The sequence below is a fragment of the Mixophyes fleayi genome, chromosome 1 (genome assembly GCF_038048845.1).
Source record: "Mixophyes fleayi isolate aMixFle1 chromosome 1, aMixFle1.hap1, whole genome shotgun sequence".
Taxonomy (NCBI): Eukaryota; Metazoa; Chordata; class Amphibia; order Anura; family Limnodynastidae; genus Mixophyes; species Mixophyes fleayi.
In genome coordinates this window covers 62,857,591-62,885,101 of record NC_134402.1, presented here as the reverse complement: position 1 = coordinate 62,885,101, position 27,511 = coordinate 62,857,591, and the positions used below count along the sequence as shown (strand labels likewise).

At 40.6% G+C, this 27,511-nt stretch overlaps 1 protein-coding gene across 1 annotated transcript; it reads right to left on the bottom strand.

Annotated features, from left to right (window-relative positions):
- Positions 1 to 479: 479 nt before the first annotated feature.
- Positions 480 to 14,514, bottom strand: SLC10A4 (solute carrier family 10 member 4). The gene is made up of 3 exons (XM_075195391.1): positions 13,824 to 14,514; positions 8,202 to 8,412; positions 480 to 1,344 (listed from the first exon to the last, which is right to left on the bottom strand). The coding sequence occupies exons 1-3, from the start codon at positions 14,318 to 14,320 to the stop codon at positions 826 to 828; spliced, it is 1,227 nt and encodes a 408-aa protein (XP_075051492.1). The 5' UTR covers positions 14,321 to 14,514; the 3' UTR covers positions 480 to 825.
- Positions 14,515 to 27,511: the final 12,997 nt, after the last annotated feature.

Genomic DNA, 27,511 nt, shown 5'->3' with positions numbered 1-27,511 from the left:
TTGGTGCAGCTTGGGAGTCTGGGTAATGAGCGATGCACGCAGTCCATTTGAAAGTAAGATCCTGGAGCAGACTTGGTTGTGGTTCTCAAAATATACACTATTGTGTTATACACAGTAACATGAAACAATTAATATTATTCAACATTAACATTGTCATTTTCAGTAGATTTAGTTAATTCACCATAATACTGTTTTGCTCACTTATCAGAATAAAATGATTTACACAATTCACATTATTTTGTGGATGCACAATTCACATTAGTTTGGCAATACACTGGGCAGAGATACCAACTGTTTTCTAATTTGCAGAGAAAAGAAAGTTCTTAACCTATTGTCACTGACAATTTCCAGTGTCTAATAGTGACCTATTTGGTGCACTACAGCTGTTTTGTATTTTGGATTCTGTTCTCATTATGCGACATCATTCTGGAATTTACATAAGTGTATGAATATAATACATATTCAAATTTAATTGCCCCATATCTGCGAATTACAGGTAGGTCTCCCAGGAGTGCAAGCCATTCTCCCGCCCACTTCCAAGTGAAGTGGGTGGGATGGGAGCCTCCATGACGCAATTTGTGGCAAATCCCATCATTTTTGGCCTAAGTGACGATGCGTGACACCCCGCCCCGGAGGGGAAAAATAATAAGTTGGCAACTATAGTTGAGTGTGAAGTGCATTATGCCCATTTAGACAGCAGAGTGCATGATATATGTAAATGCACCTGACAAAATATTTAGTGTCCCAGGAACTTTTATTTAAATGGTGGCCAGTCTGCACTGTGTTGTAAACTTGTCCGACGCATATATACAATTTTACATAGAACTAGCGCAGTCCTGAGGGTGGCTCCTTGTTTACAGAAGTTTGGTCCTCCGTGGCTACCGTACCATATGATATTTCAGTAATCTCTTCCTCTTTCAGTTTCCTATATGAAATATCTGTGTCCTCGTCTTCATCGAGAGGCTCCGGTTTATGGAGAATCTCCTTCCTGTAGAGTTTGTAGACTAAGACGTACACTCCTGCCTCAGCGGCCTGGAATAGTGCATACAGCAATGGGAACATGTACATGCTTCCTATCAGATGAGCAGGAAAAGCCAACTTCAGCAGGGCCGTGCACAGCTGGACATTCTGACATCCGGTTTCCAGAGACACAGTTCTCCTGCAGTTGGGTGGTAGGCTGAATAAAGTAGCTAGGCCGTATCCCATTGCATATCCTATCATAGGCATGATCACGGCCACAATATACACTGAGGGAGGGATAGTGGCCAGGAGATCAGGTCCCAGCATTGCCCCAGTAAGAATGAACAGGAGGACCAAAGTCACCAGCAGAGACCAGAGAGAAACCTAAAGAAATGAAAAACAAAGCAAGAGCTGAAAATGTGTTGACGTAATATATAAACTATAATTAGATATATAATGAATCCTGGATTCAGTTTGGTGTTCTGGGGGTAAATATATCAAGCTGAGAGTTTTCCGGCGGATTTGAAAAACCAATCAGATTCTAGCTATCATTTATTTAGTACATTCTACAAAATGACAGCTAGAATCTGATTGATTGCTATAGGCAACATCTCCACTTTTCAAACCCGCCGGAAAACTCTCAGCTGGATACATTTACCCCCTGGTCAATCTGGCCATTTTATAAAAGGATTCAGTTCATAGCCAAATATTTATTTAATACAAAACTGAATCATAAAATGCTTCTTCTATGGTGCCCAGCCATCTGCTGACAGTGGAGGTGATAACAGCACTTCCCATCAACCTCATGGTCACTGCACCACGCCATGCCCATTAGGACCCTGACAATCGCACGTCCTCCTGGGGCCTTCAAATCACTTCTGGGATCATTCAGGATCAATGAGTGCTTGCTCATCCCTGAGTGATCCCTGAACACTGAGGGAGTGACATGGATGTACCGTGAGATTCATGGAAGGACTGATATGTTTCTGACTCTTTGTGATACAGCTGGCTGCCAATTTTGCTGGGATAATATGTATTATGACTTAGACAAAACTTGGTTTCCAGTTGGGGGTATCTCTCTGCAATATATGGCTAGCAATGATTACTGATCCCTGTGCATTATATGTGTCTGGTGTTGCTGGATCAGACAATAGTGGACATTTCCCTTGTAGAAGAAGACAGCCATTGTTATATTTTATGTGCTATAATATCCTGCACCACATGGGAGCTTCCTTTAAAAAAAAACCCAAAAAAACAGGGAGGTAAGTTTTTAATAGGATCCAGATTCAATTCCGGATTCGGCTGTATCCGTTTCTGAGGATTCTGATTCAGTACATTCCTAACTATAACACAGGGGTGTTATTACAATTCGGCGGGCCACAGAGCAATTCTTTTTTAAGTGGCCCCACACTGCTCTAAATTCAGTTCTAAATTCATATTCCATCATTGCGATCTTTACCACTCAATCAACACCAAAACTGCTGAACTATATACACATTTACATTCCACTTAATCAGGAATAATCAAGGCACATATTTTTATATTATACATACATACACACACCCACAAACACATGTATGCATATCTATACATACATATGTTTATATATATATATAATCTGTATATATGTGTGTGTGTCAATATATATATATATACAAGTTAACCCGTGCATGATACTCATGCATTCTAGTCAAATCAAGCTACTTAAGGTCTTAAAAAGGTTCTTGTCATGCATTTGGGCCTAGCCCAGGCCTCCTCAGGGGAAGAGCGTTACTTCCCGACGCAAGCGCCCTTTTTAATGTGTGTTCAGGAGGTAAAATTACCTCACGAAAATGAGTTTGACCCCTCAACTCGTAAATTTGGCCTTTACTACCCCTCCCACGGGGGGAAGGGGGGATGATGGAAGTTAACTGACTTCACTATTCTAATTTTTTTGTCAAATAATGTCAGTATACCAAATTTCAGGTCAATTGGATGAGCCCTTTCTGAGAAAATAGTTTTTTCCACACACACACACACACACACACACTAACACACGCCGCTACACATGTGTGTTCATGAGGTAAAATTACCTCACGAAAATGAGTTTGAGCCCTCAACTCATAAATTTAGCCTTTACTACCCCTCCCACGGGGAGAAGGGGGGATGATGGAAGTTAACTGACTTCACTATTCTAATTTTTTTGTCAAATAATGTCAGTATACCAAATTTCAGGTCAATTGGATGAGCCCTTTCTGAGAAAATATTTTTTTCCACACACACACACACACACACACACACTACCACACGCCGCTAGGCTTTTACTTTTATATATTAGATAATGCTAAGAATTTAGTATGTCAGTGTATAACTCTGCCCAGCAGGTGGCGCTGCAGCTTGTTTTGTTTTTTCCCACACACAGACTAACACACGCCGCTAGGCTTTTATATTATCGATATAGATATATACAGTCAGGTCCATAAATATTGGGACATCGACACAATTGTCATGTTTTGGGCTCTATACACCACCACAATGGATTTGAAATGAAACTAACAAGGTATGCTTTAACTGCAGACTTTCAGCTTTAATTTGAGGGTATTTACATCCAAATCAGGTGAACGGTGTAGGAATTACAACGGTTTCTATATGTGCCTCCCACTTTTTAAGGGGCCAAAAGTAATGGGACAATCGACTCCAAAGCTATTTCATGGACATGTGTGGGCTATTCCCTCATTATTTCATCATCAATTAAGCAGGTAAAAGGTCTGGGGTTGATTCTGGGTGTAACATTTGCATTTGGAATCTGCTGCTGTCGACTCTCAATATGAGATCTAAAGAGTTGTCACTATCAGTGAAGCAAGCCATCATTAGGCTGAAAAATCAAAACAAACCCATCAGAGAGATTCCAAAAACATTAGGTGTGGCCAAATCAACCGTTTGGAACATTCTTAAAAAGAAAGAGCGCATCAGAGAGCTCAGCAACACCAAAAGACCAGGAAGACCACAGAAAACAACTGTGGTGGATGACAGAAGATTTTTTTCCCTGGTGAAGAAAAACCCCTTCGCAACAGTTGGCCAAATCAAGAACACTCTCCAGGAGGTAGGTGTATATGTGTCAAAGTCAACAATCAAGAGAAGACTTCACAAGAGTGAATATAGAGGGTTCACCACAAGATGTAAACCATTTGTGAGCCACAAAAACAGGAAGTCCAGATTAGAGTTTGGCAAACAGCATCTAAAAAAGCCATTACAGTTCTGGAACAACATCCTATGGACAGATGAGACAAAGATCAACTTGTACCAGAGTGATGGGAAGAGAAGAGTATGGAGAAGGAAAGGAACTGCTCATGATCCAAAACATACCACCTCATCAGTGAAGCACGGTGGTGGTAGTGTCATGGCGTGGGCATGTATGGCTGCCAATGGAACTGGTTCCCTTGTATTTATTGATGATGTGACTGCTGATAAAAGCAGTAGGATGAATTCTGAAGTGTTTCAGGCAATATTATTTGCTCATATTCAGTCAAATGCTTCAGAACTCACTGGACGGCGCTTCACAGTGCAGATGGACAATGACCCGAAGCATACTGCAAAAGCAACCAAAGAGTTTTTAAGGCTAACAGGTGGAATGTTATGCAATGGCCAAGTGAATCACCTGACCTAAATCCGATTGAGCATGCATTTCACTTGATGAAGACAAAACTGAAGGGAAAATGCCCCAAGAACAAGCAGGAACTGAATACATTTGCAGTAGAGGCCTGGCAGAGCATCACCAGGGATGAAACCCAGCGTCTGGTGATGTCTATGCCTTCCAGACTTCAGGCTCTAATTGACTGCAAAGGATTTGCAACAAAGTATTAAAAAGTGAAAGTTTGATGTAGGATTGTTTAGTTTGTCCCATTACTTTTGGTCCCTTAAAAAGTGGGAGGCACATATAGAAATCGTTGTAATTCCTACACCGTTCACCTGATTTGGATGTAAATACCCTCAAATTAAAGCTGAAAGTCTGCAGTCAAATCACATCTTGTTTGTTTCATTTCAAATCCATTGTGGTGGTGTATAGAGCCCAAAATATGAGAATTGTGTCGATGTCCCAATATTTATGGACCTGACTGTATATATATATATATATATTGGTTGAAGTGGGCTGGTATACGGTTGCTATGCATTGGAGAGTGAGTGACAGGGAAAGTGTTGGTGCTCTCACATAGATTGCCAGTCCAGAGGATGGATATTCATCACAGTGCTGTATAAAGCGCAGAGTACATCATTACTCATACATATGCCTGATTTATGTATGGAATCTATAAATCAGGGAAGCCTTTGTGTCTAATATTGACAGGAGAGGGGTCTGGCTCTGCGTCACTAAATAATAGCACATTCTCCAGGCCAGATATAAATGAAGAGTAATGTAATCAGTCAGCAAGAAAACAACGAATGTCTTCACAATTACAACATTATATATAGGTACACTTAAACACTGTACATTACATTATATGTGATAGTTCAAATAGTGTCACAAAAGTATTACTACCTCTATACACCGTGTTATGTGTATAGTGTAATAGAAGGATTTGTAAATTGTCCATGTACATTAATTTAACCTTTGATGACTGAAGCGCCTTCATACAAGCAACGTAACATTTTGTGCAATTGTAGCAGTTGATTGTCTTATCTAAGTAAGAACAGGCACAGAGAGCCTGTGATGTTGTTTGACCCACCCTTAACGCTGGCAGCTAATTTACTATATTGTAGCCTTGCATAACCAGGGCCGTCTTTCCCATTGGGCATGCTAGGCAGGTGGGCCCTGCAGCCCAGGGGGGCCCTCCGGAGGCAGTGCATGTCGGGCGTGACGTCATCACGCCCGCCCGACATCCATTGCGGAGCGCAACGGAGGAGGAGACCATGGAGGGAGCCGGATCGCCAGCTGACAGCACGGTAAGTATTTTCTTCTTTTTTTGCAGGGCCCCATATATATATAATCATTTTTTTTTTTTGTATATATAGGGGGCCCCGGTGCACTGCTGTGCCCGGGGGCCCAAGAGGTTCTTAAGAGGGCCCTGTGCATAACTATATAGTGGTCAGCACACAATGCAGACCATTTCTATCTGGTGACCAGTGTATAATGCAAAGCCCAATTCTGATACCAGATATATCACACATTGCACCATTCCAGTGACCAGCGTATAATACAGAATGCAAAGCCCAATTCTGATGTCAGATATATCACACATAGCACCATTCCAGTGACCAGCGTATAATACAGAATACAAAGCCCAATTCTGATGCCAGATATATCACACATAGCACCATTCTAGTGACCAGTGTATAATACAGAATGCAAAGCCCAATTCTGATGCCAGATATATCACACATAGCACCATTCCAGTGACCAGCGTATAATGCAGAATGCAAAGCCCAATTCTGATGCCAGATATATCACACATAGCACCGTTCCAGTGACCAGAGTATGATACAGAATGCAAAGTCCAATTCTGATGCCAGATATATCACACATAGCACCATTCCAGTGACCAGCGTATAATGCAGAATGCAAAGCCCAATTCTGATGCCAGCTATATCACACATAGCACCGTTCCAGTGACCAGCGTATAATACAGAATGCAAAGCCCAATTCTGATGCCAGATATATCACACATAGCACCATTCCAGTGACCAGCGTATAATGCAGAATGCAAAGCCCAATTCTGATACCAGTTATATTCCACATTGCACCATTCCAATAACCAGCGTATAATACAGAATGCAAAGCCCAATTCTGATGCCAGATATATCACAAATAGCACCATTCCAGTGACCAGCGTATAATAAAGGATGTAAAGCACAATTCTGATGCCAGATATATCACACATTGCACCATTCCAGTGACCAGCGTATAATACAGGATGTTAAGCACAATTCTGATGTCAGATATATCACACATAGCACCATTCCAGTGACCAGCGTATAATTCAGGATATAAAGCACAATTCTGATGTCAGATATATCACACATTGCACCATTCCAGTGACCAGCGTATAGTACAGGATGTAAAGGACAATTCTGATGTCAGATATATCACACACAGCACCAATCCAATGACCAGTATATAATAAGATGTAAAGCATAATTCTGATACCAGGTATATCACACACAGCATCATTTAAATGACCAGCGTATAATAGGATGTAAAGCATAATATTGACACCAGGTATATGATATATAGCATCATTTCAATGACCAGCATATAAAACAGAATGTAAAGCATAGTTCTGATTACTACAGTATGCTATGAACAGTGCTCTTCCAGTGACCAGTATACCCCATTTATCCAGCAAATAATGCATTCTGGTAACCAGTTTGTATTGTAGAGCCGTATTCTATTGACCAGTATACATATTTTAGTCTTACACCAATGGGGGGGGTAAATTGTGGACACAAGTTTATTGGTGCAGGACATTATATTATCAAACAGTACTAAAGTTATTTTGCCATTTGTTGATTGAACAGTCTCAGTGTAAATACCATGACTTTACTATGTGTCTTAAATGCTCTCAGTAATGTTTACAATGATATGGGTGAGGTTTGGCTGATGCTAGTGATATGTGTATGAGGCCTGGTCAAAAAAATTACTGAGCATACCATATGATTAAGCATCAAAAGGATAATATCTAAGAAATACTTGGCAACTGTTAAAACCTGTCCTCCGGGAGATCCCGGAGCACAGGTCATGTGACAAGTGTAGGGGTCGTGGTGCCACCATAGCCCCGCCCAAACGATATTTAAAAACAAAATTTGTGTAATTGAATAGCAAGGGTGGGGCTTAATGACACGATCATGTAATTTAGCCACGCCTTCACAAGTGTCCTGGAGTTGCCTACTCTTCCAAAATTCGGGAGTCTCCTGGATATTACGGGAGAGTATGATCTAGGTATAATACTTCATGCAGAATGGTCAATCTTTGTTTACTTAACCAATATTTAGCCTATCCATTCGCTAGGAACCAGTGACATCACTGAGACATGATTCCTAACTAATTTATATGCTGCATTATCTGGAAAATTGATTTAACCAAGAAAAGGGCTCCCTCTGCTGTGTATCATTGATGAGTACAAAGAAACTTATGAAAGTTTTTAATTAAAAACAAACTTGTACCTAGAGATGTTCTGCCCACTTCACTGTTGGTGCTATATTCTAACAATTTCAGGTGGTTGTATTGAAGATCTAGTGAATGTTTAAAACTGAGATTTCAAACTTACCTTAAGCAGGATATCCGCAATCCTGCTGTACCGGTAACGTATAAAAACCCCCAAACCAATAGGCAGAAGAGTACTGCAGAGGGTCAGGGTCACGGCTCCGAGAGGTAGAAACTGAACAAGTGGCGTGTTAATCCACGGCCGGCTGTAGATCCACAGACAGAGGGGCATTAACAGCAGAGCCAGAAGAGTGGAAGAAGCCGTCATGATGATGCTGGAGAGTTAGCAAAACAAAATTCAATTATTATGGTGCACTTTGAAATGCATTTTAATTACTAAAAATAGTATTAAATGGATATTATATTTGGCTCCTAACAGGACAGTTAATTTACAAATCTATATATAGGAAATAGCATCTTTGCCTACATTTATGGATCTGTGCATACTTAGGCGTACACCTTTCATGACCGAATTCCCGTCCCATGTGTGCAGCGGGTGTGCTCGTCCTTTGTGCTTGGGAAGGTGAGAATCAGACGCTCTTGCACAAGTGAATGTTCTCATACAGAGCACAGCCTGCTAACAGATTGGTCCCTGTCATTGATTTGACGTTTCTATTTTACCCCTAGTATACTGCTTGTGTGATTGTTATTTATGTTGCATAAAACTCAAGAAAGAGGACATCATGGATGCCTTCATTTCAAGTAATTCATATTCATTATTGTTTGTTAATGCCATTACATATATTTATGTGTATTGTCCCTTGGTTTTGGATTATTTGCGACAGGGAAAGGATTCGTTGATATAAGAATGGAAAAGACCTGGGGGTAAATGTATCAAGCTGAGAGTTTTCCGGCGGGTTTGAAAAACCAATCAGATTCTAGCTGTCATTTATTTAGTACATTCTACAACATGATAGTTAGAATCTGATTGGTTGCTATAGGCAACATCTCAACTTTTCAAACCCGCAGGAAAACTCTCAGCTTGATACATTTACCCCTTGATTTCCCCACTCTCAGTGTTGGTGTAAATTCCAGGCCAATTTTAAGGCAGCAATTAGAGCTGTATTACGTGGTGGAGCCATGTGCCCGTGGGGCACCTGATGGCTGGGCCCTCCTCTGGGACCAGCCACCTTCCTTCATGCGGTCACGGATCTTAAGATCCATTCCTCCCTCCCTTCCATCTGGCTGCCTCGTCCTAACCCGTCACTGACACGTCACATGGGACGCGCACCACGTGCCAGACACCCCTCCCATGTGTGCAGGCCGCAAGAGATGCAGACAGAAGAATCTGCCTCTCCTACACAGCACAGCAGGAAGACGGTAAATGGTGTGTGTGTGTGCGTATGTGGGGGGTCTTAATGTAATGTAGGCTATCCATTTAATAATGGGGCCTATTAATTTAAGATTAGGTGATTAAGTATATTTATTAAATTTAATTGCTATTTATTGCTGGGGCTGTTTTGGGGGGACAGAAATGTCTATTTCTTAAATGGGAATACTATTAATTTAATGTTAGAAGGAGGGAGGACTAATTATTAAGCGTGTGTGCTATTGATTTAATGTCAGGGCTATTTGGAGCTTTCTAAATTTCATGTACTTGTCTTTTTTTCCAAACAGGGCCCCCAATATTCCAGTATCCAACCAACTAGCAACTGAGCTAAAGACACCAGCAGCCACAGGCAGTGACAGCTGCAAGAACAGATAGTCTGGCAACTGTCCTGAATCTGGTGGAGTAGTCCCGAATTTGGATGACTGTCCCACTTAATCAAGATTTGGTCTGACTACAAGGACAGTTGAGAGGTATGTCTTACTTAACACTGTGCTGCTCGTGAAGGCAGAGCTGCGTGCACCTAACAGTAGTGCACACGGTATTGCCTGTGTATTTGTCTAAAATGATACCCATATTAGACCATAGCCCCCCTCCCCATTTATCTTAAATGCCCCGGACTCACCCCAGCCTTAATCCAGCTCTGGCTGCAATGGCTTAATGTTTCCCATAAAAAAGGAGCATCATCAAGTATGCACAAAGTCCACCTATTCTTCATTATTTACATTTCCACTCTCCAAAACATTTATACAGGTTATAAAGTAGATATATTATAATCGAGTTCCTATGTTATAGTGAGCCCCTATGTCAGGAACTCCCTTCATCCTGCAGGTCAAGCCACCATCCACTGTGAAATTAGGTTTCTCAGTTACACGAGAGCAGTGAGCAGCATCTAAATATGTAAAATGAGCTGTTATGAAATTTAGGAAAAGATAAGATAGTACAGTACACTCTGAATATAACAGTGTTGGCTAACCTGTGACACTCCAGGGGCCTGATTCATTAAGGTACTTAAATTAAGAAGTTTCTTATTTCAGTCTCCTGGACAAAAATTAGTTTTCTGTTTTGCACATAAGTTAAATACTGACTGTTTTCATGCAGCACACAAATACTTCATAGCTTATTTGTACACTGAATTAATATTTGTGTGCTACATGAAAACCGTCAGTATTTAACTTATGTGCAAAACAGAAAATACATTTTCACCCCTTGCATTGTAACATGGTTTTGTCCAGGAGACTGAAATAAGAAACTTCTTAATTTAAGTACCTTAATGAATCAGGCCCCAGGTGTTGTGAAACTACAAGTCCCAGCATGCTTTGCCAATATATAGCAGCTTATTGCTGGAAGGGTATGCTGGGACACTGGAATATAACATACTGTATATCCACGTCTTAGAAACACCACTATATAAATTAAAATAATGTTTCAGCAGCGTATTAATAAAACTAATATCAAAACATTATTGAATGAAACCTACCATCTAGCTGCATACTGTTTTATTAGAGAAAAATGCAGTTTGAACAAAAACTGAAATACAAAGGAAGAATTTAAATATATGTGGGTCCATCGGCCAGCACGGTGGCTTAGTGGTTAGCACTTCTGCCTCACAGCATTGGGGTCATGACTTTGATTCCTGACCATGGCCTTATCTGTGTGGAGTTTGTGTTCTTCCCGTGTTTGCGTGGGTTTCCTCCGTGTGCTCCGGTTTCCTCCCACACTCCAAAAACATACTGGTAGGTTAATTGGCTGCTATCAAATTGACCTTCGTCTCTCCGCCGAGTGTGTGTGTGTGTGTTAGGGAATTTAGACTGTAAGCTCCAATGGGGCAGGGACTGATGTGAGTGAGTTCTCTGTACAGCACTGAGGAATTAGTGGCGCTATATAAGTAGCTAATGATGATGTAGGTCCATCTATCTATGCATCCTTCAATCCATCTATCTATACATTCTGACATACACTATAGAAACAATAATCTCTATTTAGTTTAGCTGAGATCCTTACCTCAACAGGTTGAGAAAATACATCTATGCATTGAATTGTCTTCAGCTATATTTTCACTTCAGGTAAACTCAGTGATTGATAAATCCAGACTGTATTTACAAGTTCAATTCTTATTTTTCTTATGGCATGAGTCACAGCCTAGAGAGATACTATAAGCACTGCAGTACAAGAGATGGGTGTGCTGCAGGCAATACATCAGACTTCTAATCCTGGAACTTCAATTAATCCAAGGTCAACTGTTGCTACAGACTGCAAGAGACAGAATCAGACCCAAAACATCAGAGCAAAGGGGGGTTTTAGGAGCAGGGTCCTCCAGCACATTAGGCACCAAAAAGGAACCAAGGTTAGTTTCAATAAATAGTCAAAATGATCATTTATATTGGTCCCACCTGGACAGTTGTAGCCATTCGAGTTCCAATAAGACTACTTGTATATTTTAGGAAGATAAGTGATCCTTAATTTAAAAAATGCTAACAATAGTCTTATAATAATTTAACTGCCAATAAACATAAAAACTATAAGCAACAGCTCACAATTCCCAACATTAAACCAAGTCCTAGACCTAAATCTAAAGCTACTCCTAACTTTCATCCTGACATTGGTAAAAAGTCCTAGGGGTAAATTTACTAAACTGAGGGTTTGAAAAAGTGGAGATGTTGCCTATAACAACCAATCAGATTCTAACTGTCATTTTGTAGAATGTACTAAACAAATAATAACTAGAATCTGATTTGTTGCTATAGACAACATCTCCACTTTTTCAAACCCGCAGTTTAGTAAATATACCCCCCAATCTTAGACTTAAGTAAAGTATGAAAAGAGCACTGTTGCCTCCTCCTAAATCTAACAACTCAAGAAATCCTGAATAATTAACATTAACAGATACATAAATATGCAATTCTCATGCTGCTTTATTTTGAAGGCCTGGTACACTGTAGTTATAGAATACAAACATAAATACTGAGTGTAAGCCATATATAAATGCCCCCTATAGTAGTTCTGCTAACAAAAAATCATGCAAATGTAGCATATACACTATAAAACTGAACCTCTGTCATTAAAGGGGGAAATATTATAATTTTATGACATATTTATCTTGAATTATAATAACATCATAGCCACAGAAATGTACAAATGTGTGTGGAAATGTGTATAATTTGTTTGTATATGACGTAGCTCCTCAGGAAAGAAATATGCTCCAAGTATATGTCTATGACCTGTGTTATTTGCACAGACTGACAACATTTCCATAGTACATGAATATTCCATTCCAGCACGTACCGCGCCTACTGCCCGCACCTCTGTACCCTTCTCATCTAATCATTTACATCCCAACACTACCGTCCAGTGCTAAAATAGGGCAGCAATCACCCAAATGTATCAGTTCTTTTACATAAGGGATAGAAGCCTCAGTTATCCAGTTAATTAAATAAAACTAATATACCCTATTACAGTTAATCATTATGTTAATGCAATAAACATGAAATAGGAGCTGAAGAATAGTATGGAAAACAGTGTTCTATGTTAATAACACAAAAAACAACTGTATTTGTAGTCACAATGTATGCTAAACGTACCTGGAAATATAACCTACAGTTATCATGTAACTTAATGAAACTAATAATACATTACACAGTAATAAATAACATTGGGTCCTAGACAAAGCATGTAATCGATAAATAAGATGCTGTCTTTATATTCATTATCAATATTATATACACTCTGAATAAAATCTCACTATGAAGTCCTGTTATATTACTATGCAATACATGCTATATTCTGTGACAAACTGCTATTGTAGGATGTAATGTTCATGTTCTATGGAATAAAACTTACAGACTATTATAGGCACACAGCTCAATCACAGAATGAAGGCGGTAAGGCACAGTATATGGTAAAATACTTACATTGGTTCAGATGAATTGTGAAGGTTAAGCATAGGCTTTGTAAATTACAGCTACCCAGGAAGTAAGGAATACATTCAGTTTTCAGGCTATTCTTCACTTATTAAGTGCACAACCTGTCAAGGTGCATCAATCAAGGGGTAATCAATCAAGGGGTAATCAATCAAGCATTGTTCTTTGTGTCTCTGTATTAGTGCAAAGAGTAACAATTAATTATCGAGTTCTGTATGGTACGCAGGCTAATATGTCTGATTCAGCTAAGACAGGCTTAGGCAACATATGGCACTACACAGGCTGTCCGGACATTTAGGGACTTGTAGTTCCACAACTGCTACAGAGCCATTAGTTGCTTACCTCTTTATGCACCTCCGAATATTACGTGTGTTTCCCCCTCTTTCCCTCCCAGGCTCCCTTACTAACCCTCTACTTCCCCAGAGCTGGAGCAATTTACCTGAGGTTCATATCTCCATTCACAAGAAGGGACATGATGTTGGACAGGTTTCCCCCCGGACAGCAGCCACACAGAAGAACGGCGATTGCAGCCACTTCATTGAGTGAAAAGATTAAAGCCAAGAGGAAAGCCACCAATGGCATGAGAACGAACTGACAGATGAGGGCTAGGAGAACCCCAATAGGTCTTCTCAGATGTCCTCCTATCTGACTTACTTCCACTGTGCAGCCTAGACCTAGCATGGTGACACACAGAGCCACCCCAACAAAGACACTCAGACCATGGTTCAGTGGACTATCCCAGAATGGGGCAGATGTGGCTAGTGGTTCAGGTAAAGCCCTGTGAAGCATTACAGGCAGGCTGCTCAGTTCTGTCCTGTTATCTCCAATAATATCAGTGTCATTAGGGTCCAGTGTTGACCTTTGTGTGAAGTTGTCCCCAAAGTTCCATAGTGGAGAATTAGACACATCCATTGAGCTGGCACTTGAGTTTTCCATTCTTTGGACTGTGATCAGCTTTCTTCCCTTGTTTGTGAATGAGATGGTTCCACTGAAGAGAAGGAGGAGGAGGAGGAGACAGGCTGCCCCTATCTCATCATCAAGCAGCAGCCAGACAGTAATCTCACCAGGATCAAGCTCACTTTCCTCTATCACATCTCATGCAGCCTCCACCTCACTCTCCTTGCCACACCCCCTCACAGCATCTCATGCATTCAACCAGTGGATGGTCTCCCCCCGTCACTGTGCTGCTTACACTGTCTCTCATACAATCCAAATAATAATTCTAATAGAATCAGGACACCTTTCAGACAAGAATTCAGGACAAGTGTGATCCCCAACAAAAAAGACACAAGTGCTTACATTTGTCTGTGTGCAACAATTACTGTGAAATTGATGTACAGCAGAGCAGCATTCTCTAATAGAATCATAGTAATAAGAATACACTATGCCTTCAGGGATGTTGCAATTCATTTTGCATCAGGAGTTCATTGTCTACCATTGAAAGGGTACTGAGAAAGTGCAAGGAGAGTCTGCAATCCAGCAAGGGTATAGTAAGGGGAATGTCACTAATGCAAATGCGCATTAAAAAAAAGAAAGTTCTATATTTGTACATTGCTGTCAAAATAATTAATTTGCTCTCTATGTTTCTGTATTTTACTCCCTTTCCAAATACCTACAGCATTAATACTAATATTAGTTATATTGCTTCAATGTTAATAACAGGAAAAAACAAGATTCATCTACTGTTAGGATTTATACAGAACATTGTCACAGTACAAAATATAGGAAGCCTATTACAGTTGTTGATTGATGTGTTCTTGGTCGCTGACAGCCATTGTATGCTTACAGAAAGCTGTGTAATCCCACAAGTCCTGTTTCCAAATGCAGTCTGTGTTTGTTCTGCCATATGGACATATGAAGCAGAAGACACAGAAAATGAAACACATCGTTAATATAACTACTTAACAACTGGGTTCATTGAATAATATTTGATATTTTTGTCATTTTTTTAAGAACAGGACACAAATAGTCCACAATAATACGTGTCTGTCAGGTTATGTTATGCTATTGTTGTGTACTTATCACCTACACACAGCCATTCATGGTCTAACCAATGTTTTTGGATTTCTAGAGGGGGGTTCCCTGCCACGCCTCCACAGTGTATGCAAGGGGTGTGGCTATCATTTGAGACGGAGCTAAGCTGCTCTCCAGCTCTTCCCATCCTCTTCAAATACATGTGCAGTGGTAGCCAACTATCCTGATTCTGTTGGGGGCAGTCCCAATTTTGTGTGACTGTCCTGCTCAGTCTGGACTGTGTTCCAGCAGCAAGGATAATTTGGTTGGATGTCCTGCTTTACATTGTACTACTTATTAAAGGAAAGCTGCTTGCATCTAACTACAGTGCGTGCAGCTTGCCCTTAACAAGCAGTACACTGTGAAGCAGGACATATATCCCAACTATCCCTGCAGTCGGAACAAAGTCCGAACTGAGGGTGATAGTCACATAAAATCAGGACTGTCCCACCAGAATCAGGGCAGTAGGCAGATAGCGCTGCTCTCTCCTACTTGTTCTTGTAGTTTTCACTACCTGCGGCTGCTTGTGTCTTATTCTCAGTTGCTGCTTGTCTGGATCCTGGAATGTTGGAGCCCTGTTTGGTAAAAAGGGAGATACATAAAATATGGAAAGTCTAGGAGTGAGTGAACCCATTTAGATCTCCCTCCCCTTCAAAACTCAACTTTAAATCAATAGCACCTACGTTTAATAATTAGCCCTCCTAAGCTGAAACCTGCCGTCATTAAATTAATGGCCTTCACATTTAATAAATATAGATATTGCCTCCCTACCAGCCCCAACATTAAATTAGTAGAATTCAGAATTAATAGGTAGACCTATTTCCCCTCACCATGCCCTAAAATAATTTAATGGTACTCACATTTAATAAATATACCAATTTCCCCCAAACAGCCTAGATGTTAAATAATCAGTATTCACAATTGATAAATAGTGCACCTTCTCCCTAAACTCAGCCCAAAATTAAATTAATAATCTCCAAACCACCCTAGCATTAAATAAATACTGAAATTAATATTCATTACTATGGCCCCACTATTAAAATAAATAATCCACACCATCAAATAAAATGTCCCACCCAAAAATATTTCCCACCCACTATTAAATGATTATTACCAACCTTTCCCATTAACTTAATACCCAGCCTCTAACCCTATTATCATAAGAGCCCTCCCCACACACTTACCTTCTACCATGTGGGGCTGTAGATTTCAGAGGCACACCCTTCTGTCTGCCTCCCTTATACCCTGCACACATCTATGTCCTTATTTCCTGCACACTGCACCATGTCACGTCCTCCATGAATGAGGGGGACGAGACATACACTGTTGAAGGAAAGGGCGGAACGGATCTATAGATCGGCGGCACTATAGCAGCTGGTCAATGAGTCCTGGAAGGTGGGGGGTTTCCAGGCACCTGGAAACCACCCACTAAATGCTCACCTCTGCACCCTATCAATTCACTAGGGCAGCAGTGGCCAACCTGCTGCTCTTGAGCCTCATGTGGCTCTTTGATCTTTGAAATGTTGCTCCTGACCAGGAGTATCACGAAGCCTAGGGCTCCAGGTGCCTGCTGGCAGATCAGAACACATTCAGCTGTTCGACTGACAGCCATATCACGTGACCTCCTCTACACAAAGCAGGGAGGTCAATCACGGAAGGAGGAGGAGAGCATGTATTGATCCCTCATTCCTCTGGGAGGTGTGAGAGGTAAGTAAGGGGCAAGTGTGATCTGATGGCATGTGAAGAGGTATGATTGGCATGTATGTGGAATATGAATAGATCTTATGGCATGTGGGGAGGCTGATTGGCAAATATGGGCATGTGGTGAGGCTGATTGGCATGTATGGGACAGGTGGGGAAGTCTGAGGGCATGTAAGGGGCATTTGGGGAGGTCTGGGGCATGTAAGGTGCATGTATGGAGGTCTGATGGCATGTGTGGCGGTCTAATGGCATGTATGGGGAATGCGGATAGAGCTGATGGCATGTGGTGAAGCTGATTGGCATGTATGGGGTATGTGGTGTGGCTGATTGGTATCTAAGAGGCATGTGGAGACATCTAATGCCATGTAAGGGGCATTTAGGAAGGTCGGAGGCATGTAAGGGGCATGTGTGGAGGTCTGATGGCATACATGGGGCATCTGTGGGGGTATGATGGCATGTATGGGGCATCTGTGGGGGTCTGATGGCATGTATGGGGAATGTATAGATCTGATGGCATGTTGTTGGGCTGATTGGCGTGTAAGGGGCATGTGGGGACGTCTGATGGCATGTAAGGGGTATTTGGGGATATCTGATGGGCATTTCTGGAGCAAGTGGGTAGATTTGATGGCATGTGGAGAGGTCTGATGATTTGGGGAGTTTGATGTGCATGTAAAAGGCATGTGGGGAGATCTGTTGGGCATGTAAAAGGTCTGAGTGGCATGTTTGTCATTTATGACTTTTTTTTATCCCCATTTCTACATTTCCTGCCTCAGCGACTGTGGATAAAGAAGCAGCGTGAGCTACTGGGAAGTGACTATAAGTAGCCCTTCGAACCCTCCTCTGTTGGACACAGCAGCGAGGTAAGAGCTGTGCAGTGCAGAGCTGTGCTAATTTGATGATTATTCTGAACATTTTGAAAATGTTAGAGATCTTCTTTTTCACCTAGAAAGGTATTACAAATTGTTATATTTTCAAAGTATATGTGTGCGGTATGTATGTACGTGTTTGGTTATATTATGTATATGTATATGCACATATCTAATATATAAATGTCTAGTGGCGTCTGTGTGTATGTGGAAAAAATAAAACTGAGCTGCAGCGCCACCTGCTGGGCAGAGTTATACACTGACCTACTAAATTCTTAGTGTGTGTGAGGAAAAAATTTCAAAAAGGGCTGAAATTTGGTAGGGCTCAAACTCATTTTCGTGAGGTAATTTTACCTCATGAACACACATGTGTAGAGGCGTGCGTTAGTGTGTGTGTGTGGAAAAAACTATTTTCTCAGAAAGGGCTCATCCAATTGACCTGAAATTTGGTATACTGACATTATTTGACAAAAAAATTAGAATAGTCAAGTCAGTTAACTTCCATCATCCCCCCTTCCCCCCGTGGGAGGGGTAGTAAAGGCTAAATTTACGAGTTGAGGGGTCAAACTCATTTTCGTGAGGTAATTTTACCTCATGAACACACATTAAAAAGGCTGCTTGCGTCGGGAAGTAACGCTCTTCCCCTGAGGAGGCCTGGGCTAGGTCCAAATGCATGACAAGAACCTTTTTAAGACCTTAAGTAGCTTGATTTGACTAGAATGCATGAGTATCATGCACGGGTTAACTTGTATATATATATATATATGGTAAAAGTCGGCTCTTTGGAGTATCTATAGATATATTCCGGCTCTTGCTCTCTGGCTGGTTGCCCATCCCTACACTAGGGGCTACAGCCTCAAACAGGACTACCATTTGATGTCTTGGGGTCCCTTAGAACTTGAATAACTATAATAGGGTCCCCACCAGTCTTTCCTGTCACTCCAGTTACTAAAGATATAGTTACAATACAGATCCTATTCCGGAGGGACGTATTCAAGGAGTATAGAAAGTATAGCCCATTCTGGTGGCAAATATATAAAACTGAGCCAATCATTAGCTAATATGCAAAGCAGAATTCTTTCTGGTTACTAGTGTACTAAACAGATCCCTTTCTGGTCGCAATTATACATTGTCGATACCATTCTAATGCTTTGTGTACAAAGTAGAACATGATCTTGTAGCTAGTATGCAAAGCAGATCTCCAATCTGGGGTATAAACCAGACTGTGTAGAAGACAGATCCCCAAACTACAGCAAACTGGTTGTTAGTTTATAAAGCAGACCTTATATTTAACATATTAATATGGAGACTTGTGTGACAAAACCCAGCTAGAGGTGCAACTACATGGATAGATACTCTAGTTAAATTGTTATGTGAAAAAAATAAACTGATTTCATTTAGTATCATGTGTCAACAATGAAATATTAAGTACTACACTTGTAATAAATGGAACACATATACATAGAAAACACAAACGGTGGAAATACTGTTGTAGGTAAATGGTGGAAATACTGCGGCATCCAGAAATACAAAAGTTCCTGAGCCCTTGTCTATTCACCTTGCAAACAATCTGTGGTAGATTTACTATTGCTCGCAAGGGCTGGGCTGTTTGCTGACAGGAAGACTCCATTTCAATTATAGCCAGACAGGAGTCATCACCTCAAGTCTGCTATGCAGAAATCCTCAGGATCTACCTTGATCTACTGGAGTTAGTCCCTTTTAAATCTACAATATTCCCATGCCTCCCCCTCTTGGGATTAGGTAAAATCACTCAGGACAGTGGGATGCTATTGGCCAGTTGATTCAGGTAGGGATGGTCTAGTCAAGGACATGCTGATAAGATCCATCCCATATGTCCTAAAAAAAAGGTTCCAGCATGTCCAGGGAACAATAGAAGAGACCATACTACACAAAGGACAATTAAACCTTGGATAAGAGCCCTCAGGCATAAAAATAACCCATTCCTGCGCACAGGGTAATAACTTTGCCAAGGAACATTGAGGGGACATAAGTCTAAAACAATACAAGGGAACAAGACATACTGAATTACTATTCTGAGATCTTCAATCTGGTGGCTATCGCATAGAACGTTTCTAACTTGACATGTAGTGTATAACAGACCTCTAATCTGGTGGCAAGCATAATAGGGGGCATCTGATCTGGTGACTACAGTACAGTCGACCTCCGATCTGGTGGCTAAGTATTTAAATCGAGCAACCCATGATGTACTCACCAGCTGACTCTGGCTCCCACACTGCCCCTTGCAGTGGTAAAACTTCCAGAAGATATCATTATCATCTAGCAGACTTATATTCATTTTGGGGTATAATTGTGCTTTAAGAATACAATTGCACCGGCGACACTGAACACATGTTCAGACAATACACTAGACCAGGGTTGTCCAACCCGCGGGCCGCATGCGCCCCAGCGCGCCTGTAAATGTGGCCCAGAAGGAGTTTTGGTTGTGGCAAGGGGCAGGCGCTGTTAATGGAAAAAAAATCCTGCAAAAAAAAGAAAAGAAAATACTTACCACGCGGTCCCTTGTCTCCTCCTCCGTGCGGTGCTCGCAGTGAATGTCGGGCGTGATGTCATCACACCCAACATGCATTGCGGAGCGCAGCACAGAGGAGACACCCGCGTGAGAAGAACAATCAGCAGCACAAAATTGGAGAAAAGAAGAGAAGAGGACAGGAGAACAAGCCGATTAAAAGGTAAGTTAAGGGGGATTTTTTTTATTATTTCAAGGGACGCTGACCAGTGAATAAAAGTCACCTGGTCCTGGAGCATCATGGACCTTATCTCCTTATCTCCTTATATTATAGTATAATAGCTGGAGAGGATTTTTTGAACAGGGCGATTGAAAGGTAAGTATAGGGGGATTTGAAAAAAGAGTGATATATATATATATATATATATATATATATATATATATATATATATATATATATATATATCACTTTTTTTCTCATATATATATGTTAACTATGTTTTCTATGGTTTTTTGGATGATCAGCTATCGTTATTGTTAGAGTATCTTAAGTGCGGCCCAAACCAACTCGTCGTCTTCCAATGTGGCCCAGGGAAGCTAAAGGTTGCACTAGACTAAATGTTTTTTTTTAAGGTAATGGTAATTTTGCTTTTTATTTGATTAATGCAAACACATTTTAATTTCCTAATGCAATACATTATTCATGATTCTTTTGTCTTTCAGCTATCTGATGACGTTTTCTGTGTAAAAATGTTATATATAGATCAGTTGTCAGCTTACATAACATGGACCTACGTAAGAAAACCCATTATATTAGGCCCATCAAATTAACCAGAAGTTCTCAGCTATAACCACTCTGAAGGTCTTAGCATATTTCTTGCTATATTATGTTATGTAAGTCTCACATAATGTTATCTGGTCTGCATTGTTCCCTCTTCTATGTATCCTTTATGTATTTGTAAATACAGCTGTACTTCTAAAGAACATATGCTAGAACATGTGATGTTCCACCATTTGTTTCCTAATTAGTTTTTTTGTTAACTCTTTTACATTTTAGTTAGCAGGTATGTGAGGTATGGAGTCCCGAGGCCTTGGTCTGGCTATCTTGAGCTGGTCAGGGCTGACCCAGGCCTATGGTGGGCCCATCCATGCTTTGATGTCCTTCATGGTAGTTGGCCTCTCCCCAGGTACCAACCTTTGTTTGTCCTGCTGCTGACAGTATGGATTAGCCCTGTGCCCTCACTGGCTAAGCTTCCTGTCTGCCAGCCAATGGCAGGATGCCCACTTTGGAGACAATGGTATAAAATGTAACAGACAAGTAGATGTGAATTGTTGTACTTGTTTTCAAAAGTGTTTAATATAGGACAGTAAATAAAAGAGGTGCTCTGTGCATGACATTTTGGAAATGTGTTTGAGTCTGATAAACCAATCATATATCGGTGTTGGGGGGAGATATATATTGAGGAATAACTGTTAATGCTGATGTGAATATAGCATTTTAAAATTCTATCTAATGCTATGTGGGGGGGATCTCTCCAAGCAATAAGACAGCATAGTTGTCTTTCATCTGTATCAAATATCTGATATATCTAATAATTTCTACATAGTTCTATCATTTCCGATTATAAATAGTTTGTTTTGCCTAATACATTTTCTAAGTTTTCTATTTTGTAGTTTCTCTTCCTTGGGAGTGAGTATTATGGGCACTATTTCAGAGGGTACAATATTTTAGAAAATACAAGCATTTTTATTACATTAACTCAACCTAAATATTTCAATAGGAGATGCTGTTATTGATGCTGGTCATTTCTTCTATTTCAGCTTCAATTTTTTTCCTCATATTGAGGGTGTATAAATTATTTGTATTTTTAAGGAGCTGTACTCCCAAATATGTAAGTGAATTAGTTGCCAGATATAATTTTAAGTTTTTGCTCCAATTTGGCTGAGCTACTGGACCTAATGCCATGGTTAATGATTTTTGGGATCTCTATTTAATAAGTGTAGGGGCTATTAATGTCATATATGGGGTATTAATACATTGTTGGGGCTAATAAAGACATGTGGGCTCTCTATATTAAATGTGGGGATAGTAATTTAATGACTTAGATAGTTTGGGGGAAGTTGGCTTATTTATTAATTGTGAATGCTATTAATTTAATGCTGATGCTGACTCGGGTGAAGGAGGCCTGAATATTAAATGTGGGTGTTATTGATTTATTGTCATGGTTACCAGAAGGAAGACCTAGGGGTAAATGTATCAAGTTGAGAGTTTTCCGGCGGGTTTGTAAAACCAATCAGATTCTAGCTATCATTTATTTAGTACATTCTACAAAATGATAGCTAGATTCTGATTGGTTGCTATAGACAACATCTCCACTTTTCAAACCCGCCGGAAAACTCTCAGCTTGATTCATCTACCCCCTAGACTGATCCAAACAGGGCACCAACATTCCAGGATCCAGACAATCAGCAGCAATTAGCTGCAAGAACAGGTAGGAGAGAGCAGCACACCCTGCCAACTGTCCTGATTCTGGCAGATGTTCTTTATTTTCAGGGATTGTCCCACACAGCAATGACTTTGGTCTGACTGCAGGGTCAGTTGGGAAGTATGTCCCTCTGTGCATCTAACCGTGGTTTTCACAATGCTGCTCCATGATCTGGATGGTCTGTGTAGAGCGCAGGTGAGGTCATCCATGGTAGTTATGTATATTAGATATGCCCTCATCACTTTCCCCTTGTCACATATGCATCCCCTCAAATCTGCCCTTTTAACATATGACCCCCACTCTCCCTCTCACTGTAATGTCAAGGGTGGAACTATCCTGGTTAAATGGGGTGCAGCTGCTACAGGGCTCACAGCTGTGGGGTCCCGTCCCCTCTGTCAAAACCCCTGTGGTGTAATCAGGGCTGATTTATTTTTGGTACAGTTATTGTTGGTGGCTTTATAACTTATCTGGGGGCCAGCACCTCGGCTGCTCAGCTTGCACCTGCACGCTCCCGCTGGCTCACTTGGCTCTCAGCAGCGCTAGCATGCAAATCAGCTGAGCCACAGAGCCCAGCAGTAAGATAAAAAAAAATTGTGATATGTGAATACAGTGATGTTTAAAGGTGGACCTAGAAGAATGCATTGTCTGCATTACTGTCCTTATCTTAGTAGGAGAGTCAATTCGGCATGAAGTATCTTCCGAACAGCTGCAGACACCTTGTGCCGATGCTATTGAAAAACATAGAAGTGCGAGGAAAACTAAGTGGAGATTCTTACTGTAATTGTTGGAAATGTGCACAGCCAGACATCGCGTTGATATCTGCGTGCCACATCGCAGCCAATGGAATCCCTATGTGCTAGCTATGTCACATTGAGACAGATACTGCTGACTAGATAATCTCTAGAAATATGGAGGCAGAAAAGAAGACTTTGCTATGCTGGTTAAAATGTATGTTCTAGAGCAGGCCTGTCCAACGTGCGGCCCTCCAGGTGTTGTGAAACTACAAGCCCCAGCATGCTTTGCCAGTAGACAACCTGTTGATAGCTGGAAGGGCATGCTGGGACTTGTAGTTTCACAACATCTGGAGGGCCGCAGGTTGGACAGGCCTGTTCTAGAGCTTCCTAGAAAAAGGCTGTCAATAGTTAATCTAAGAAGCTGGTTTATGTAATGGAGCAGAACCTTGTCTGTGTGTCTTGTCATTTATCACAGCTCCACCAGCACAAATAAAGAAACAGGCTTAAAGGCGACTAATATTTTTATTGGCTGCAGAGATCTATAGAAATGAATAGCCTGAAAAATCTGTGTCAGTCCACAAGAAGATCAGAATTGATAATACATTGCACATATAATATATAATATTATTTACGGAGCTACTTAGTAAGACATGGTAATAGGGCTGGTTTTCTATCGTGGCTTATAGCAGCGACAGAAAACCACCTACCGGCATGATTCATCAATTAAATCTTACTAAAGCAGTTGAGCGTTTGATGGACAGCTGCCTTGGCAATATTGCCAGGGTTTTACTTACTGCTTAGCTACACCAGTCTCAGGCCAGGATAGTCAGTTTGTGTATGTGCCGGTGAACTGAAAGCCTGTATTTGTGCTTTCAGTTCCACTAAATGACACAAAAATGAGATTAAATATTAAAAAATAGTAAAAAACAGATAAAAAGTTTTTTAATAATAAATATTTGAAAACTATTGTCTAATGAAAAAATGTTTTATTTAAATAACAACGCACCTAAGATGGCGATAGCAGAAGAAAGATTACCTTGCATGGGGAAGCTGCAGTACAGATGTACATAGATACTAATTTTGAGACTCAAACCTGAAATGTTCCTATTTTTAGTGATGGCACACTTCACAGAACGATTTCTCTAATTCTGTACATTAGAAGCCATATTTACTATACTTTAATATTTATTGTAGGGGATTAGCTGGCCACCGAGCACAGTAGTTAGCATTGCTGCCTCACAGCTCTGGGGTCATGGATTCGATTCTAACCAGGACAGTAGCCTGGTATGTGGAGTTTGTATGTCCTCCTCGTGTTTGTGTGGGTTTCCTCTGGTGCTTTGGTTTCCTCCCACACACCAAAGACATTCTGATTGGTTAATCTAACAAAAATGGCCTCATGTTTGACTGTAAGCTCCAATAGGGCAGGAACTGACTTGGATGATTAGATAGGACAGCAACTAAGTGTGCTCAAGGTGGCTGCCAAATGCTTTGTGTCATATTGGGAGAAAAGTGCTATATAAATAATAAAATTATTGTTATTACAAGAATTAGTTTATAACTGAGTTTAGTAAACATATTACGGTGGAAAGTTCACCAAAGTCCATCTAGAGAGTACACCACAGGATGGGCTACAGTTCATCTGCTCAGCTGCAGCGTCCTTGGAGATTAGTTAAACCACTCTCCTGGAATGTCCTGGAGACTCCTGAGTTCCGGGTAGGTCTGCTGGACTCCGTCCTCACACTTCACCTCTCCTCCAGGACCTCCCAGAGGGAAAGAGCAAAAAGTTGGTAAGTATGATTTAAAACATTTTGGTATCAAGTATAAAAAAAAATATATATATATATATATATATATATATATATATATATATTCAAATACTGTGTCGGTTTATCATGTGGATGGATGAGTGCGGAACAGGTTGGGTGTCAGCCTTCTTTACACACGCTCTATATGTGTATATTTAGTTTTGGTTAATAAAGGGATGGTTTTGTACATGGAGGAAGTGATAACCACTGCCTGGACGTGGACTGTGTCAGTCCTGACCAGCTTGTCTGCGTCTATGATGTAATATTATAACCCGTGTATATACAGCATAAGAAAATGATGTTTGATACAAAGCTACAGAACAAGAACCGGTTTATTTATAAGCTAGAGGAAGTGATTTGAGATAGGAGTACTAGACAGTAAGTGACCTGATAACCATAAGAAAAGTCCAATGCCCGTGTCAAAGGGTGTTGTATGCAATAAAGTAAGAATTCTGGATTACACTTGAAGAATGATTTGTCTGGGTATGTTTCCCAGCAAGGCCTTCATAATACATTGTGAGTTGTTCACACGAAAAAATAACTTATAAAAAATGTCATTTCTGTTGTGAAAAGCATCATGATATGACCAGGAAATCTACCATATATAAAATAAAAATTTCATAGAACAACTAATATTTAGGAAAATGCCTAAATGGTATTTAGTGTGTTAATTAACTTCCTGTATGTATACATGTGTATTTATTAAAAGGAATTCTGTCCCCGTTGAATCTCTCTTCCTGTCCATTCCAAGCAATTAACATTTTAGAGTATTAAAGCAGGCAGAGGTGGCCACAGGTGGGGTGACATTAGCGTTGGGGTAACATTACAGTGATACATAATGAAGTACCACTATCTACCATGCTGGGGCTGCTCTGGGAGCCCTGATGAAAACCTTCATTCATAAAGATTTTGTCCTATTCAAAAAAAGCAAGCTATGTGAATGTGCATAGCGCTTTGACCCGTGAGGTCTCTGGGGAATCCGGTAAGCTCCGGTAATTAGGTTAAGGCATTCACTCTTTGGTAAATAACCATAGTGGTTTTGCTGGCATTTTGGCTCTTCACCGCTTGTTAAATAGACCCCTTAACCAGTACATTTAATGGCATGGCTTTACATATGTGTCATTTTGGTCTGTACATTTTTTATTTCTTTATACATTCAAATTACTGTTCAGAGGAAAAACTAAATTTGTGTTGTGACCTAAAGGATGATTCTGTTGAGTCTCCTGATCCTCTGTTTGTGAAAAGGTTTGTGTATACTATCAACGGACATTCTGAAATACTGATAGTTTAACATAGGTTTTGTACTTAATTTCCAAACAGTTCTATTTTGATAAAATAACAGAACTCGGATCCGATCTATAAAAGTAAATGCAGCACAGAATTCTGGATCTCCCACCTGATGGCCATGCTGATTATATGCTGGACCTCTGAGCATGATCTTCCAGGTTGTACAGATTGGGAATGTGGTACTTGCTTTTACAATGTACTTTTTCCCTAAGATAAAAAGAGGAAAATACAAGGTAAAAACCCTGCTGAAAATAAAATTAATCTGAAACTACTTTCAGTTTAATTGTTAAAAAAATACTACTTGTACAATATTGAACTGTTCATAGCCTCTGATTTACTCAGGAGCCAGACCAGTAATTGCTATGTGCAATTGTCCAGATGATGTAAGTGGCCAGTGGTCGACTATGATTAATACAGATAGAGTCATTTTAATTGCTCAGCATGATATGGCTTTCACACCTGGAGCACTGCAGAAGAAGCCAGTGGTGTTGCAATATGGATTCCAGGGGTAGCAATATCTATCGGGCCAAAGGTTGTGTGGGCCCAGCTGTGGTCCCTATATGCTATGTGAGCTCAAGTCTGGTTTTATTATTTACCCATTTCTTGGGACAGTGGATCAGTACAAGAGGAAACAGGTATAAAGTAGACTGATAGGAAATGAGGGTCGAGTGAAAGAGGGGGACAGGGGGACATCAATGTGGGTCAAGCATGAGAGGGCTGGAAAGAAGCAAACAGCACAGGACTGGT